Below are 18,471 nucleotides of genomic sequence, written 5' to 3'. Positions count from 1 at the left end.
TCGAAAACAGTTTCATAGGCATCCAACTCACATTTTTAGTAAATCCACCATCTGCCAGCTGAAGACTGTCGTCCATTTCTAACGGAACCGCGTCCCGGAAGTGACGTCACGTCACCGCCGCCGAACCTCGTCATATCCAAGGCAAAATCCCCCTTCTTTTTGCATTTTTCTTGAAGATTTAAAATGATTTCTGACTCCTCTAATAAGAAAGCTGTAAAAACTGTGAATCTGTTCAAAAGGTGCATTATTGTCTTGCTCCCTGGCATAAATGATATTCTCAGTGTTGGGAAGGCTACTTTGGAAATGTAATAGGTTACAGATTACAAGTTGCCCTATTTAAAATGTAGTAAGTAGTGTAACTATTTCAATTAAATTATACATTTTTCTAATTTTTTTCTAAACTGTTAATCATTTTCAAACATTTAAAGCAGGCAGTGTTAACCTTACAGTAGTACTCAACAGTGTCAGACTTTCAGAATCCTTCATCACTTGAATTAAGATTATAATAATTTATTTTAAAGCACAGCCACCACAAAATCAGACTTTAGCACGTATTTTTACTTGGACATATTTAAAATCATAACAAGATATAATTTGAAATCAAATCTTTGCATAGCTATGACAGGAAACACTGGCATCTAACAATGCCTTGGGGAAAAAAACTGTTAATTTAAAAAATAAAGCATATACACAAACCCAAATAGGAAATAAAACAGTTATCAAAGAAACATTATGTGTGCTAAACATTGGTGTGTCTCATAATTTAGAGCAGTCAATGCAATTTATGAAAGAAATCAATAAAAACGGTATGTGTGTGAATATATTCGGGTGTAACCCTCCTTTGTACCCTTACCAAAAAGTAGTATACTTCAAGTTTATTTTATTAAGTATACTTAAGTAAAGTTCAAGTATATTTTTAAGTATACTTTATGTAGCAAGTATACAAATATCAGTGTACTAGTAGTATACTTGTAAGTGTACTATTTCAATACTCCTTGGGACTAAATTGGCCCACTTTCTAGTATATAAAAGTATACTTTAAGTATAACAGTAGTAAACTAGTTTACAACAATATTTTTAGCTTGTACTGCAACTATACTAAAAGTGAACTTATAGGTATACTGATAGTTTACTAATTAAATACTTGTAGCATTTTTAGTACACTTTGAAGTATAGTCTTAGTAAACTACTAGTTTAGTAGTTTTATACTGCAAGTATACTCGTAAGTTTTCTTTAAGTGAACTTTACATCATACTTTAAGTATACTACTACGTCCCTATTTAGGTATTAATTTGTATATAATATATAATTTTGTTATATGAATATCTGAACATACAAAACACCAAAAGAAAGAACAGGGTATCTGCTTGTAAAAAAAATTTGTTATTCTAGCTTCATGCATTCTTTTTTTAAACACTTGAATCTTGGTAAGTTTCATAAATAAAAAATAAAGAAATAAACAACATTTTGAACAAAAAGCTGAAAAAAGACTATGAATTGGATTCAGAACGATAATCAAAACGTAGATAAAGTCGATCAACACCCCAAAGCTTGACAGTTATTATTACCTCTTCATTGGTCGACATTTTATTCCATAATGTTACACAGTTTTGATACCGTTTTATGTCTGATGATCGTGTTAGAATACATGTGGAAGCATCTGTTGTTTCGGTTTCTTCTTCACTTGTGTTTTAGAAATTCTGTACAGAAGATGTGTACTACCCCCCCCTACCGTATAACAATGAAAACACGGATTCTAGGAGCACAATTATAGCTAAAAATATATTTAGACTTTTTCTAAGTATAAGTCAAGTATACTTAAATGTCATTTTAAGTATATTTCTGAGAAGTACATAAAGCCCATGTCTGAGAAGTACATAAAATTAGACTGAAAGTATACGTTCCTATTTTTTAGTTTAAAAGAAGTATACTAATAGCACACTTGAATAAACTTCTTTTTCGTAAGGGTAATCATTAACATTTTCATAAGTAACTGTAATCTAGGCAAATTACACATTTTTTCTCAGTACAGTTACATTTATTTTGTAATTAAATTACGTAATTCTGTTACATGTATCTAGTTACTCCCCAACACTGGTCATTCTGTTACATTTGTTTATAATAATATAAAAAAACCATCTTAAAACCTAAGAACGTGATCATCATGTTTTATTTTGTCAGCTCTAGGGCTGCTGTCATTAAAGGAATAGTTCAACCAAAAAAAAAAAAAAATCCAAGGCAAATTCCATCAGTCATACCCAAATATATGATTTTTATGCAAAAAAAAAAAAAAAAAACCCACAAAATTGTACTGCTGACTTTCAATGCATTAAACAATAAACATGTATAAACTTAAATGAGAAGTTCATGATTCTTCTTTCTTTCTTTCCTATGTAGCCCATTTGATCCGTATTAATGTCGCCCAGTGTTTGTTGTGTGTCCATGTTGGTCATTATATAGGCTACAATAAAAGAAAATACATGTACACAACTAGAAATAATAAAATAAAATAAAAAATCAGGCTGATAAACAGTAAAAAGTACAATGTGCAATTTCTGAACATGACACCTTGGTCATACCCTGTTGTTAGGCATGTGCCATGATAATACTATTCTATAAAGCACATTGGATTATCATAAATATAATGTTATATGAAAATGGCAGTGTCATAATATATTAAAGTGCCATGGCATTACCATCCCTGTACAATGGTATCCCCACTTGTTTTAAGAGAATCATAATAATAAAGAGTTTTGTCTTATCTAATATTTGTTGATAAGTTGATGATTTTAGGTGACAGAAAACATCCATACACAGACACAATGGAGAGTATTAATGATGATGAAAATCATCTTTATTGTGCCTCTTTATTTGTGTTCAAAGGTTAAATTTGTCAGAATTTGTCTGTTTGGACTTGTCCCCTATATACCACACTTACCCAGATTGTAGACTTCTGTAATACATGTGTAAAAGTATAAATAAATAAAATAAAAGTCTTTTTAAAAAAAAAAACCTTTTTCACATGAACGTTGTTTTGAAGCTTGAAGAATTCTCTCTCTCTCTCTCTCTCTCTCTCTTTCCTTTTTTAAGATTTCAAGTGTCAAATTTTTTTTTCTTCTAAAACTCAAGGTCGTACAGAGCCTATAGCAATATAAGTACACACATATAAATAGAAAGCAAAAACAAAGTTCAGACGTATTCTCTGTCCCTGAGAGAATGTGGTGTAATATAATATCAGTGTGTGATTCTTCCTGTCTGTGGGACAGTGACGGTCACTGAGGGCTCTGACATCCACTCATGCTGTATTGTTTGTTTTTGTTTTTTAAGGGAGAGTTGGTTGCGTGCCAGTAATCTGAGGTCTTATATTGTTTAGGACATTGCAGTGCATGCTGATTTAAGCCACTTGGATCTTGCCATATATAGAAATGTTGAAATGCAAGTTCCCACTGTAACCTGACATCAGTGACTTCATGCAAACTGAAATATGTCATGGACAGTGAAATCTGAATGAAGATCACCGGATCCTCGCTCAGTTACATTTGAAACTAAATTGATGGTTGCACTGCACAGAATAAAGATCTACTTAAAGGAAAAGATCCTGGAACCGTGCTAACTGCATGAAAATAATCACGAGTGACTTCAAATAAAGTTTTGCATTTCTCTAGAAACGCCACAGACGTGATTATTATGAACTCACTGACTGTCAATCACATCTCATGCTGTAAGCATATAATCTAAGCACATAAAATGAAGACAGGCTATATATAAAGTGTTTTTAAATCAGACGACACATCCAGCAGGAGGCGCACAAACTTTACAAACCCAGCGGTCAGAGTGTGCCAGAGAAGGACATTTGGCGTTTAGATAATTAGGATTGCACAGTCATTTCTAAAATATTCAATTCGTTTCCATTGCTTTGGGGTACGTAATATGCAATTACATTAACATATATAAAGCGACTGCATGAATGGGAAAGCAGAGGAAGCTCCGCCCACAGCACGCGTCACTCCGGCTCCGACTATAAAAGCGCAGCGGGAGCGAAATAAGCCTGGCACTCCAGCGCGAGCATCTGACACGAGAGCTTCAGAAGTCCTTCACAGCGCTCGGTTTAGGGGAAAATGCGGCTGGGGAACGCTATGCTGGAAGTCTGGCTCCTTGTAAAGCACCAGTGATGGATGTTTAAGGATGTTATGGGATTACTGTGGAGTGCTTCTATGGAATAAGGTTGCAGCATGGAATCTCATGGAGAAAACAGGCTCAGCACTTGAACTCCGTCCAGCCCATAGAGAGGACAACCTGGAATTAGTCTCATTATCCTTTTAAACCTATTCAGCTGAACTGGAACTGTGTTTACTAGAGTGACAAGTGTACAGAATAAACCATGCATTTGGGCAGAGGACTGCTGTTTTTCCTTCTCTTAAACAGCGTGACCATGAGTTTCTCTCTGTCGACCTGCACCACGGTGGACATCGACCACATCAAGAAGAAGAGAGTGGAGGCCATCCGGGGTCAGATCCTCAGCAAGCTGCGCCTGACCAGCCCGCCGCAGACCCTGGGCCATAGTCAGGTGCCCTATCAAGTGCTGGCCCTCTATAACAGCACTAGGGAACTGCTGGAGGAGTTAGGGCGAGACAGACATCAGAGCTGCGGCCAGGACAACACCGAGACCGAATACTACGCTAAAGAGATACACAAATTCAACATGATCCAGGGCTCCCCTGAAAACAGTAAGTCCTACGAGGAGGTCTCACACCGGAGACCGGGCTTTCCATAGACGTGCATTTACAGTACTGCTTTAAAATCACCAATCGATCAGTCGTTCATATAAATGCAAATACAAAAAATCGGTGTGGTTCTCTAATGGCCAGTGCTGATACCAATATCTAGAGAGCACGGTGCAATATAAACAGTGCAGTTTAAAGAATTTCTGAGCATTTGTTTATCTCTGAGAACCGTTTCACTGATGTAATGTCATTCTGTTTGTGAAAGTTCTAATGAAGTGTTACAGGCAGGTGATAATTGTGCAGCTCTGACTCACGTTGCGCTGTTCACACGAGGAAACTGGATTTAATCAGTCCTGATAATAAAGGGAACGACTCGACATCTGAAAAGCATTCGCATGGTTTGTCTGGTCTGTTCGTTCATCGGAGGGTCAGTGCAAAACGATCCCCACCAATTTTCCATGTGTCTCTGGGTCCTGTCCAAGTCCAGACGGGCCCCAGATTATTTGAGGACACAGTCAGTTGTGTGAATGTCTTCCTAGTTTAGCACTAGACAGCTTGATTGCTCGGTGAAGCTGTTCAAAGGTAACACAACAGATTCTGGAGAACTGATGGGTTTTAGTGAGATCAGAACCAGACGGTCCAATCAGAGGGAAAATGAAATTAACTTCTATATATATTTCAAGATCTTCCCTTGTGGTCTTGTTACACTCTTAAAAATAAAGGCTTCAAAGGTTTTTTTTTTTGCAGTGATGCCATAGAAGAACCATTCTGGGTTCCCCCCAAAAAAACCTTTCTTAAAAGAACAATTTTGCTTAGACTGATTTTTCTCAACATTTTTCCACTATTAAGAACCTTTTATGGAATGCAAAGATTCCATGGATGTCAACGCCAATAAAGAACCTTTATTTTTTAGAGTACCGGAGGAACACTAACCAATGTTCTCGCAGGAACTTCTGAGTTCCATTTGGAACGTTCCTCAGAGAACTGCTGGTTTCTCCAGAGGATTCTGATCTGAATGATCTGAATTTTTAGAGGCTAATGCTTTTAAAAGCCCCACTTGGCAAGCGTCGATTTCTTTGAAGTGTTGATGCATTTCTTATTGAAACAGGAAGTTTATGTGGAACATATATTTTTTAATTTGCTGATCACGTCACAGCTGTGAACTGTGATTTTTTTATTTGTTAGGGCTGCTTGCTGTTGGTAGTTGATGGCAGGTGGTATTAGGAGGAGGGGCTTTCTCATTCTAGCGAGCGTCTGATTGGACAAAATATGGCATGAGCTTGTGAGTGCAAGTCAAGGAGTCAACTTTTTTTCTCGGAAAGGGAAATGCGTGCACATTTTTTTTGAGCGCCCTTCTTTATGATGGCAGCAGGTGATTGCATCATATAAATGTATATTTTAACTGCTTCGTAAATGATTATCACCCCACGCCACTATGCAAGTGCTCAGTGTGTTATTTTTAAATAAAGTCCCACTGGAATTCACAAAATAATTTTAGCACTCCAGCGGGAAGACGCGCATTTGCGGCCTGGCAACAGGATCCCTTTTCTTTCCATCAAGCAGTTTTCAGTTTCAGTGAGCGCAGTATGGGAGAATGAGGCGGGGATAGAGTAATGTATATTCATGTTCCATTCACATCAGCTAAACTAATGGCTTTTTCATGCGCTGCATTTTGGAAGCTCGCGGCATGTGGAATCATTTACGCATCGTGCTTTTCCATGCGGTCTAGAAAGCGCCCCAGCATTCATGGCTCTGAGTGCATCAACAGGTTACGCTTTCTTATCGGCTCTGGGTGTATTTGCATCCAAAAATGACTGTGTGACATCATTGGAAAGCATTTTCCCACTGGAATTCACAAAATAATTTTAGCACTCCAGCGGGAAGACGCGCATTTGCGGCCTGGCAACAGGATCCCTTTTCTTTCCATCAAGCAGTTTTCAGTTTCAGTGAGCGCAGTATGGGAGAATGAGGCGGGGATAGAGTAATGTATATTCATGTTCCATTCACATCAGCTAAACTAATGGCTTTTTCATGCGCTGCATTTTGGAAGCTCGCGGCATGTGGAATCATTTACGCATCGTGCTTTTCCATGCGGTCTAGAAAGCACCCCAGCATTCATGGCTCTGAGTGCATCAACAGGTTACGCTTTCTTATCGGCTCTGGGTGTATTTGCATCCAAAAATGACTGCGTGACATCATTGGAAAGCATTTTTGCCATTCCAGACCTGTTTATCCATTAACCCGGAGCAGAGCGAGATAAAGCCGTGCACCTGCGTTCCAGCCTCTCCAGTTGCTGACTGATTGGCACTTGAAAACCCTTCGACTGCCATCGTCACAGTCAACTTTCCAGAAAATGCTCTTTGTTGAGTTAGCAGATGGTGACAGTCTCCTGGTTAACACTATCTGGCTTTTGGAAATCACGGACGGCCGCGGATGCCAGAGAGAGCGATGGACGTGGATCAGAGCTGCAGAAAGCGGCCCTTCTGATATGTTTAATAGTAAGAAGGTGATGTAATTTCCAAGCAAAAAGAGATCGCATTTGCAGGCCAAAACACAGTAACACACACGCAGTTTTTCCTTCTCTTCATCTCTTATTTCGCAGTCACGTGAGCGCTCGAGTCAGCAGCAGGCTTTTGCACATTATCTCATCTCGCAGTCTGCGGCCTTTCAGCCGTCGTGTCATTCGTTTGAGGGATTCACTTAAAGACACTTCAAATAACCGACCGCAGGAGTCAAACAGTCACTTAGCGTGGGTCACAGCCTATTATACAGCTCTTGATAAATGCACTCTAAATATTTACAGCATGACCTCATTTCACTTCGGACTTGCCATTTGGAAGCCGAAAAAAGACGGCACAGGACCTGAAAGAAAACACACAATGATAGTGTATCTTGATCGGCCTTTACAAGTTGCTTTGATTTGCATTCAGTCCGCTGTTATCTGCTGTGATGGATGGAAATGATTTAGCCCTTAAAGTTCTGCACTATTAGCTCGTTGAATATAATAGGCTGATTCTTCGGTGAGGGAAACTTTTAAGTGCTTGAAATGTTGCATCTAAATATCTATTCTTCGAGGATTAGATATGTAATCAACTTTTCCGTTGATTTTGGTATATTGTAAGGAGGTGTGATGGTAATGACATTTCTCAGTAATTGGAGAAAACGTATTGGATAAACCTTGGTGTTCCTAATACAGGTAGTTAACTTTCTGATCTTCAAACTGTCAGAGAGCGCTACGGTGATGTATTTTTGTAGCGCAACCTAACAGTTCGCATCACTCTGGTTCCCTCCACAAAAACCCAATAGGATTTCTCCATTACATTTTGGATTATTGCAGGAAATAAGCTCTGTTAGTTTATGATCCTTACACATTTTGTCCATCATGATAATCTTCACAAATGAACACAACTTTTATGAAGCCTAAGTACAATCGCCAGAAGTCAAAAGCTAAACGTAGGTTATAAACAAACTAAACCACAGTCACATGACTTCAACATTAAACTCTTTCAGACTTTATTTCACAACATTTTCCCTCATAACTATCCACTGTGCTCTTTTTGTAGTATTGTGGATGAACCTGATTGCATTATTTTTGAGAAAAATCTGGTTGTTAATACATCTCTTTTGGATAGTTTTTTTGTTTTCTCTGTGGTATAAAGATGTTTTATTTGGTTTTAATTTTAGTTTTTATTGAAGGTTCTGTTCTAAAATGTAAAAAATATACTTTTTGTATAAAACTAAACATCATAAATACCAATACCTCCTTTAAAAAAAAAAAATAATAATAATAAATAAAATTTAAAAATCATGATAAAGTGCATTTCGACACTTAGAAATGATGAAAGTAACATAGTTATTATCGTTAACTAGAACTATTAAAACATTATTGTTTATTGAAATAAAGCTCAAATAAAATACAAATATTAGATGAAAAAAAAAAAAAAAGTTGCTTTTACTGAAAGTTGAAGCACTAAAATGACTAACTGGAAATAAAACCTAACAAACCTAAATGGTGATGTTTAAAATAATCAAAAACTAATAGAAATGACAAAAGCACATAACAAAATCATTTTTAAAAATGACTGATATCTGATAGTATAAAAATAAAATCTGATTTAAAATAGCAATAAAACTATAACAAGAATCTAAATAATACTGGTAGTGCTTTAAAATAAGATCAAATTCGTTAACATTATAAACAATAAACTGCTATAAAACTAAGCAATATATTTGTTACAGTATTTAGTGTTAGTTAATAAAAATACAACTGTTAGTTCATGTTAGCTCAGGTCATTTAAACAATATTAACAAATACGACTTTTGATTTTAATAATGTATTAGTAAATGTTGAAATTAACTAAGATTAATGAAGGTTTTAGAAGTATTTTCATTCTTAGTTCATGTTTACTATGCAGTTAATTGATATTAACAAACAGAATATTATTGTAAACTGCTACCACAATACTAAAATAACACTGGTTTGTAATAACTAGCTAGTATTGCTGATAAAAGCATTCTCCGCAATCTTTCTTTCCAGTTTGTAAATCCTGCACTGCAAAAAAAAAATGTTTTTTTGTCTTGTTTCCAGCCAAAATATCTAAAAATCCATAAATCAAGAAGGATTTTCTAGACAAGTACAAATTATTGTCTTGTTTTCAGAAACTTAGATTTTTTGTCTTGTTTCCAGCCAAAATATCTAAAAATTCATAAATCAAGAAGGATTTTCTAGACAAGTACAAATTATTGTCTTGTTTTCAGAAAAAAAAAACGTCAAAATTAAGTGAGTTTTTGCCTGAAACAAGCAAAATAATCTGCCAATGGGGTAAACAAAATAATCTTGTTTTCTGTTTGAAATAAGATTATTGTGCTTGTTCTAAGCAAAAACTCACTTAATTTTGACATGTTTTTCTGAAAACAAGACAATAATTTGTACTTGTCTAGAAAACCTTCTTGATTTATGAATTTTTAGATATTTTGGCTGGAAACAAGACAAAAAATCTAAGTAAGAACAGCATTTTTTGCAGTGTGGAGGCAAACGTGTGATCGCAGTGACGTCACACTGTCATGTCTGATGACTGCAAACTAATCTTTGTATTCGACTTAATTTATAGCAACAATCCCTGCACTTCCATTCATGGAACAAATGAGCTACGCACTGGAGCCCTGGCGAAAATCAGCCATAATGTGAAATCCACCTAAAACACTGCAGTAGGAAAAATGAGATCATCTAGAAGGAAACCGAAGAGCTGATTAGAATTTCAAACCTTAAAGTGGGGCTTTCCACCTTAAAGAAGGAGAGTGGCGTGAGAAGCTTATGGAGAGACGATCGCATCTGCCTTGTTTTGGTTAGCAGCCACAACATTCTCCAAAGATATACCTGTTAGCCACAAATGCACAAAGTCACACCATCTTTCCATTCGGTGCTCTTTTGCACTGCTTTCTTTTTTGATTGTGGTGCATTTTGTGCACCACATGGAAAGATGGTGTGACTTTGTACATGTTTGCAGTTTGTGCACCAAAATCAAGAAGGAGGCTTGCATAAGCGTGCGGTTTGCATGAGGTACAGTATGTGCAGCGCGTCTGGCCAGATCTGGCATAATCTGTTCATGTTACATAAATATTCCACATCTGACTCGCCAGTCAGCCAGTCAGGAATTCAGTGGATGGCTAATGGATTGTGGTCTGTCATCAGTGAGCACAGACTCTAGCGTTAGACCTTAGACAAAGCAGAAGAAACGCTTTACAGTTCGGAGCTTTTTAAAAGTGTTAAATAAAATGCTCAAATTAAACTTGGTTAAATAAAAAGGTTTAGTCAACTGGAAGAATTTAGAAGGTAAGCACTGTGGTAATTGCTATGTAACATGTCAGCGTACATGTTTGTGCATAAAACCTGTATGCGAAATTATGATTCACAAAATGTTCATGCTTAAATTAATTTGAAGTTTGGATAACATTTCAAATCAACTGAAAGTACATAAGCAAAGATTCCCACTGACCATACAATTTATATAATATGATTAGTAGAAATTGAATAACTAAGTGACTTTAAATCTTATGCATTTTATAGTAACCAAAAAAAAAAAAACAGTGCTCAACATGGGATGGAAGTCATACTTTCATTGAGCAAGGATGCATTAAATTGCTCAAAAGTGTCAGTAAAGACATTTATAATGTTACAAAAGATTTCTATTTCAAATAAATGCTGTTCTTCTGAACTTTCTATTCATCTGTGAATCCTGAAAAATAAAATGTATCACGGTTTCCACAAATATATTGTGCAGCACAACTGTTTTCAACATTGATAATAATCAGAAATGTTTCTTGAGCAGCAAATCAGCATATTAGAATGATTTCTGAAGATCATGTGACACTGAAGACTGGAGTAATGATGCTGAAAATACAGCTGCGCATCACAGAAATAAATTACAGTTTAACAGATATTCACATAGAAAACAACGATTTTAAACCGTAATATTATTTCAAAATTTTTACTGCATTTAATGTATTTTTCATCAAATAAATGCAGCCCTGGTGAGCAGAAGAGACTAGTGTAGGGTTTGCTGTGCAAGAGGTTGTGCGGAAACACATTAAATAGAGATGGTTTTAGTGATGTTATTTTATGCTAGAGACCTAGAGAACCCGTTTGTGCGTTTGCAATAATCTAGATTCATCAACATTAGAACGAGGCACAGAACAGATGAATGTGTTTCACACGTCTGTTTGCAGGAGGATGTTTTCTGTGCAAATAGGTAAGCTGTTGTTTGGGAATGATGCCCACTTTTTGATTGGTGCGTTTAACCGCAAACTTCACTCCCTGCAGAAAGCAGACAGTAAAAACAACTGAGAGACACGCTGGTATACATTTTCTACCGAACATGGCAGCAGTAGTTCATCAGATAATGGAGAAGAGTAATACAACAATGCGGACTGTGTGTGTGTGTGTCAATAAATTAGCATTGAAATGTGAGTTTGTGCATCTTTCTTTACAATAAATGTCACTTGCTGTGATTTTCTATTTGCTGGTATTATTATATAATGAATGATATTCAGACTTGGACTTAATATGAGGCGAGTAAATAATGACAAACGTTTCATTTTTGGGGGGTGAATGAATCCGTCACTGAAAAGAATTTGGTGTAGAATTTTGTATTTATTTTTTTTCACTCAGAACTGCTAGAAAATTCTTTAAACTGTTACAAAGAAACAGCAGGTAACACACTGAATTAAACATGACATTTTGAAGTAGAAAGACTGAAATCGTATTTTCTTGTAAAACATACTCCGATAATCTTTAATAATCTTTAATCTCCAAAATTGTTTACAGTGTCGAAGTGCCCATATGCTTCTGAGCAGTTAATGTGAAATTAAATGATATGATATGACATTTACTCATGTAATCTGAGGTTTGCACCTGTTTGTAGTTTAGTCCTTTACACATTTGGCTTTCATTTCAGCATTTCTGAACTTCTGATTCTTGTGCCACAAAGCATAAACAGATGGGTGAGAGGTTTGCCTGAATGAGTGATCGGATCAGATACTGACCTCTGACCTCTCCCATTGCAGATGACCTTCCCTACTGCCCCAAGGGAATAACATCAAAAGTTTTCCGCTTCAACGTCTCCAGCATGGAGAAGAACGCCACCAACCTGTTCCGGGCAGAGTTCCGTGCGCTGCGGGTGCCGAACTCCAGCGCCAAGAGAAACGAGCAGCGCATCGAGCTCTACCAGGTGCCTTGTATCTCTATCAGCTGCTTACACTCTTCACATTAACCCTATACCGCCTGACTTATGAAATGATGGTCTGAAAAATCTAATTATTTCAAATGGAATTTGGAATTTTTTTGGAGCATCATATTCGATCCATCAGGCTTTTATGGCTCATATAGTCTGAAATAGTGAGAATATGGAGGGAAAAAAAAACAGCTCAAATTTAGACTCAAACTGAGCACAAACATGTAATTTGGTGCAGATGCTGATATTTATATGATGGAATTCTGATGCTTGTAATGTAAATCAATGAGATGTTTATAACAGTGATATTTATAATGATATAAATATCAGCGGTCGCTCTATATCTCCAGTAATCTGTCTCAGTAAGATGAGATTGAAATGCTCCAAACATATAATGCAGTGATTGAGAGCTGAAGAAATAAAGGCTCCTCAGAAGATGTGAGATGTTCTGGAGGCTTGTGAAGATCATTCCTCCGCTGAGGAACAGTGAAAGTAAAGCTTCTGGAAACAAACGCTCCTCAAAAGATCCTGAGGATCAGATTTGAGACTCTAAAACATGATTGATGGAGAATCAAGTAAAGCTGAGCTGCTTCAGTCCAGTAAGTGTTCATCTGGAGATATTACTGCAGTTATTCTGACCTTTACTTGATCAAAATCAGTCAAGATTTGACAGCAGAAAGACTCGAGCTGAAGCTGGACGTTTGTACAATTACACTAACAGAGCTTTGACTGCAACTCTAAACTATCAATCAGAGACAGAAGACATGAGCAGATTGAGTGTGAAACTGGTTTAACAGCAAATTTTGATCATGTTGATCATTTAGAGGCCTTCAGATATGATACAGTAGGCTTTACAGGGTTAAGACTTTATTTTTCCAAGAAGATTTAGAGGATTTACGATCAGGCCCAGATGGGATTTCTGGACATATCCTCTACTCATTTTAAAGGGAAAATCTGCAGATTTCTGTGGAATGGATGTACATGAACAGTATGTGAAACTGAGCTGAGCGTATGACAGTCTTACTGGTAGCTGCAAGCATTATAAAGCCAAAACTATTTCATAAACTCACACAAAGCCTGAGGTTGTGTATGTCTTTGAATGATGGGAGTTACAGCGCTTTCTGCAGATCAGTCAGCAAAGCCACAGGAGTAGATGCATTTATAAAAATAAAGGATCATTAGAAGAAGAGATGTTGGAAGAGACGTCAATTTCTGTGTTTCACAGAAAAAAAAAAAACATTCGCAACAAGATCACATGCAACTTGTAAGCCAATCATATAATGAAGTATACAACAGTCATTCAGCATTGAGCAGATATTTAGTAAATGCTGCATTGTATTATACAAAAAATATATTATTCTATATATTAATATTCTTTACACTTTAATGCAAAAATAAAATAATATAAAGAGACTTTGTTCAAAAAACATCCCCAATTGTAGTGTATAGTGAATATTTTTAACAATTAACCAAATATTAATACCTTTTTAATTATCAGTTAAAGTGATCAGTTGTTTTCTATAGTACTTGGTTTAATTATCGGCAATGCTTTAGCACATAAGTAGTTCATACGTACAACACATCCTTCACATTTCAGCCTCAGATACTAGAGTTTCCACACACTGAACAAACACAGACACGAGAGAAAGATGATGGCACTGTACTGAACTCAGATCGAGCGCGAGCCTTTTACAGGCCTGATCTGTATTCCAGGTGCTGATGGATTATACAGAAGAACGTTTGCACAATTGCAAGCGAACAAAAGAAGCATTCTGAGAAACTCAGAGCTTTACTTTCACATGCCGATGCCTCTAACCGCAATATAAAACCCTGCCACTCGTTATATAACAGATTCATTCGCAAGTATATATTCTATAGGTGTTGTATTTACAGTGGGGATTTTCGTTCAGTTTCCCCCCGGATCTCCCGTGGGAGCCTGAGAGCCCTGATGGGGTTCCAGCTTTTCCTGTAAAGGAGCCATCGGTCTCAGGCCTCCCGTCAGAAGCTGCTTTGCCCCGCAGGAGAGAGCGCCGGGGTCAGGCGGGGCGTGAAGCGAGCGTTTCGCCCCCACACGCTGGCCTCGGCTCTGGCGTGGGCCGCTCAACTGCTCTCCACGGACCTCCGCCCCCAGCTGCGGTCTCACAGGATGCTAGATTAGGTCCTCGCAGCGCTCCAGAACCTACTTATCCCAGCCTGCTTTTCATGGGCCAAGCAGTGGTGGGGCCTCCATGCTCCGGAGCCGCGGCGGATGCTGATTTTATCTGGCAGACTGAAGCGTCAGACAGTGAGGGGCCGCATTCTTACAGCTGCTTTCAAGGGTCTTCTGATTTTCTACTGAACTTGTAGTGAAGACGACGAATGAGATAACTTTGTAAGAAATGAAATGACAGTTAACAAATTTGTAATTATTGTGAAAATGTTAGGAGCACCTTCTGATCAATGACAGACATTAACTTTACAATTACAGGCCAATACTTATCCCCTTAAATTTATTTCCTAGGGCATCTTTTACCTTTATAAGGGCAGTTTTCTCTAACCTTATTAAATGTACACTGGGAACAAAAAGTACATTTCACAAACAGTTACAAAGAAACGGCAAGTAACACATTGAATTAAACATAAAGTTTAAAAAATACACCGAAATTGCATTTTCTTGTATAGTTTTCTCCATTAATATTTGTTTTATTTAGAATTTAAATTTAAACCATTAAGTCAATAAGATACAAAAAGGTGTTACCAGTCAAATGAAATCAGTATCAACAGAATCCATCTTTAGACTTCGGAAGCAGCACAGAAGCTGCATCTGAAGTGGTATTTATATGTATTTATTTAGACTGTTTAACACACCTGACATTAATACATTAATGCAATGTTTTCCATATGAAATTTTGAATATAGAAATATGATGGGAAAAACATGAAATGATACTTTGCTGACACTGAAACTGGCAGAAAGTTAGTCATAATGAGTGAGTCATTGATTCAGTTGATTCGTTCAGAATGGCTGATTCATTCATGAACGAAGTAAGTGACTGTCTTTATGAATTCATTGAATCAAATGAAAAAGCTAGTAAAATAAAGTAATTATGTCTGAAAATATTCTTTATATAAAATATCCTTGTGTTTTCTTTGAGCTCAGAAATGACACTGCTTTAAGTGTCTGGAGGCACACGGTAACTGCTCTAGGTTGATTTTGAGTTGGACATGACAACAGTAATGACTTCAGTCAGTGATTCAGTCAGTTATTAAACTGATCAAACCCATAGCTCATGCATTTGAGACTGAGGAGTGTTTTTGACCGATTCATTAAAAACAACTGTATGAGTCATTCATTTGTGAATCACACATCCTGTGAGGATATTATCTTTGCAGGGTTTTTTTTTTTTTTGTGCATATTTTATTCAGACTGCAAACTCAAACTGGGTGATGATGATGCACTTATTTAGCTGAAAAACATTAAGTGTGGAATGTTGAACACGAAATTCATACACTAGACCTACAGTGGAGTAAATAGTGCATAGTGTACAGTATTCATCATGGAGAAGGCAATCCCAGAATGCACTGTGAAGAGATTAGCTTAAAATATATCCAAAGGGAGAGAAATGTCAATTATAAGTAAGGGATATTGTACATCCAGATGGTTGTTATTGCAAAATAAACCCTGACAGGGTGATCACCGTGAAGAGGTTCATCCTGCCTATTACACGGCTGCTTGCCACATAAGTAAATAATTGGACACATAATATTGATATGAGTTAAATTTTTTCATTAGCTCACTAATTGCAAAGCTTCTGCGAAGAAAAACAGTTCTTTTAAAGCGGCTTTTAAAAGGGAGAGACCTATATCTAGTGGTCACAACTCACCACTTTCAAAACTGTTTTATGGAGTTTTTGTTTACTGAAAGTTTTATTTTGTCAGAACAATCGTTATGTTGCACTGTACTTCAATCCCTCACAGCCTCGCTTTCATTCCTGTCAGAAATCAAAAATGGCGCTAATGGCGCGACTGACCAATCAGAATCAAGCATTTCAGAGCGCCTTGTGATAACTTGAATTAATTCAGTTTTGAAAAGTATCACTACAAAGTTATTTGTGTGATGAGTTGCTACAAATACTTTCTAAACTGCTCCCTTATGAGTTTCTGTCTAGGATGCTGTCTTATGTAGACAGAGTGGAACAGAGCTGATGTCTGCCAGAATTCAGTTCAAGAACTGTCAACATCATGGAGATTATTCAGTTCCAGTATTTAAAAATAATTATGAACGAGAATCTTCGCCTGCATTCAAATGCAGCTGTCAATCAGAGGCGTGAACGCGGCGCAGTGCTCAGCGTGTGTTGACTGAGTTCGGGCCGTTCGTTCGCAGTATTATGGGCTATCAGACTCCACGACTCAGTTTTTCCATGAGTGAGAGAGCAGAAGCGTTTGGCCTCGGGCAGCTCCGGTGTCTGGATTAATCGCTGTCTGTCTGTACGTGTGCAGGAGAGAGTTTGTGTTCTCCTCAAGATCACGTGTGTCTTTATTTTCCATGTTAAAATACTTTGCTCGTATCTCAGTTTAATGTTCAGAGTCACTGAAGAGTTAGTCTTCAGACTGACGGCAGAAGGTCTGGGAACCATGACTGCTTTAAATGGCCAAGGACCGCCCAAGAGGCCATATGACTGACAGGTAAAGCAACCAATCATGTTCAGGGTCGTGGAAATGTCCCCACAATAACAGACTGGTGTGTAGAACTCCTGGATGTATTTTAAAGAGTCTATGCTATGAACTGAAGTATGTATTTCACATACTTTTGAAAGCCCAGCGTTTATTTGATCCTGATAAGCGCTCATCGTCACAGTTGTAAACACGACGGCTTTCTTCTTCCATGCATGAAACTGTGAGACGCTTTCAGAAATTGGTGCATTCAAATCCTTTGGGAAAGTTCGTATTGAGTTGGAAAGTCGAAATTATGGCGTCAGGTGCGTTCAAAGCACTTTGGTCAGAGCAAGATGGCGATGTAGGCTACCTCTTCAATATGAAATTCAAAAAGATTTTTCAATGCTACATCTACAAAATGATAAATAAAGAATGTGCATTGGATGTGTTTTTATGCTGTAAACTGAATCAGTATATATTCTATAGTAATTGTACAATACTGTTTTTTGCATTCAGCTTAGCTTTATTGTAAATTAAAACAAAAAAATCATTAATTTTAATAAATTAAATTCATAAATTCTGGGCTTAAAGAAAATCCTGAGTTTCCCACTTATAAATACCATTTTATGGTGGCGTTCATGTGCGTACAACTCATAAATACGATCGTTCCACCAAGATTTGAACGCATGATCTGTTTGTTTGAGCGACCCGACATGTCAACTTCTGACTCAACCAATCACTCGAGTTTGGGGCGGGACTTACTGTTTGAGAGTTCATCAAACCTGTTATGATCTTTTAAGTTCTGTTAGCTAATGCCGATGGCATATAATGTCACTTTTAAACTAACGTGCGGCGTGTCTGTTGGTAGATTCTTCGTCCAGATGAGCACATCGCTAAGCAGCGTTACATCGGCGGCAAGAACGTTCTGACTAAAGGAATGCCGGAGTGGGTTTCCTTTGACGTCACTGAGACCGTACGGGAGTGGCTCATGTATAGAGGTAAGTTAACCTTTACCAAACACTATTACATCATTGCATAAAGATACAGAGGTCTGCCCTGTTAAAGGGATAGTTCACCCAAAAATGAAAATTTGATGTTTATCTGCTTACCCCCAGGGCATCCAAGATGTAGGTGACTTTGTTTCTTCAGTAACTCAAACCGTTGCAGTCTGTCAGTTATATAATGGAAGTGAATGGGAATCACGGCTTTGAGGGTCAAAAAAACATACACAGACAAAACCAAATTAAACCCTGCAGCTCGTGACGACACATTGATGTCCTAAGACACGAAACGATCGGTTTGTGCCAGAAACCGAACAGTATTTATATAATTTTTTGACCTCTAATACACCACTATGTCCAACTGTCTTTGGGCACGCGCACG

General features: G+C 37.3%; 2 protein-coding genes across 2 annotated transcripts in view; one reads left to right on the top strand and one right to left on the bottom strand.

Annotated features, from left to right (window-relative positions):
* LOC107723274 (intraflagellar transport protein 43 homolog) overlaps nucleotides 1–100 on the bottom strand; it is a 29,399-nt gene extending 29,299 nt beyond the window's left edge. Inside the window, exon 1 of the mRNA XM_016531847.1 lies at nucleotides 32–100. Coding sequence (XP_016387333.1) covers nucleotides 32–76 — 45 coding nt within the window. The 5' untranslated portion in view covers nucleotides 77–100. The remainder of the gene's footprint in view (nucleotides 1–31) is intronic.
* Nucleotides 101–4,056: 3,956 nt separating this feature from the next.
* Nucleotides 4,057–18,471, top strand: part of LOC107723269 (transforming growth factor beta-3-like) — a 22,715-nt gene continuing 8,300 nt past the window's right edge. Inside the window, exons 1-3 of the mRNA XM_016531839.1 lie at nucleotides 4,057–4,727; nucleotides 12,288–12,451; nucleotides 17,957–18,086. Coding sequence (XP_016387325.1) covers nucleotides 4,382–4,727; nucleotides 12,288–12,451; nucleotides 17,957–18,086 — 640 coding nt within the window. The 5' untranslated portion in view covers nucleotides 4,057–4,381. The remainder of the gene's footprint in view (nucleotides 4,728–12,287; nucleotides 12,452–17,956; nucleotides 18,087–18,471) is intronic.

Source organism: Sinocyclocheilus rhinocerous, unplaced genomic scaffold, assembly GCF_001515625.1.
Source record: "Sinocyclocheilus rhinocerous isolate Xijiao unplaced genomic scaffold, SAMN03320098_v1.1 scaffold364, whole genome shotgun sequence".
NCBI classification, from domain to species: domain Eukaryota; kingdom Metazoa; phylum Chordata; class Actinopteri; order Cypriniformes; family Cyprinidae; genus Sinocyclocheilus; species Sinocyclocheilus rhinocerous.
This window is presented reverse-complemented; position numbering and strand designations above follow the sequence as displayed.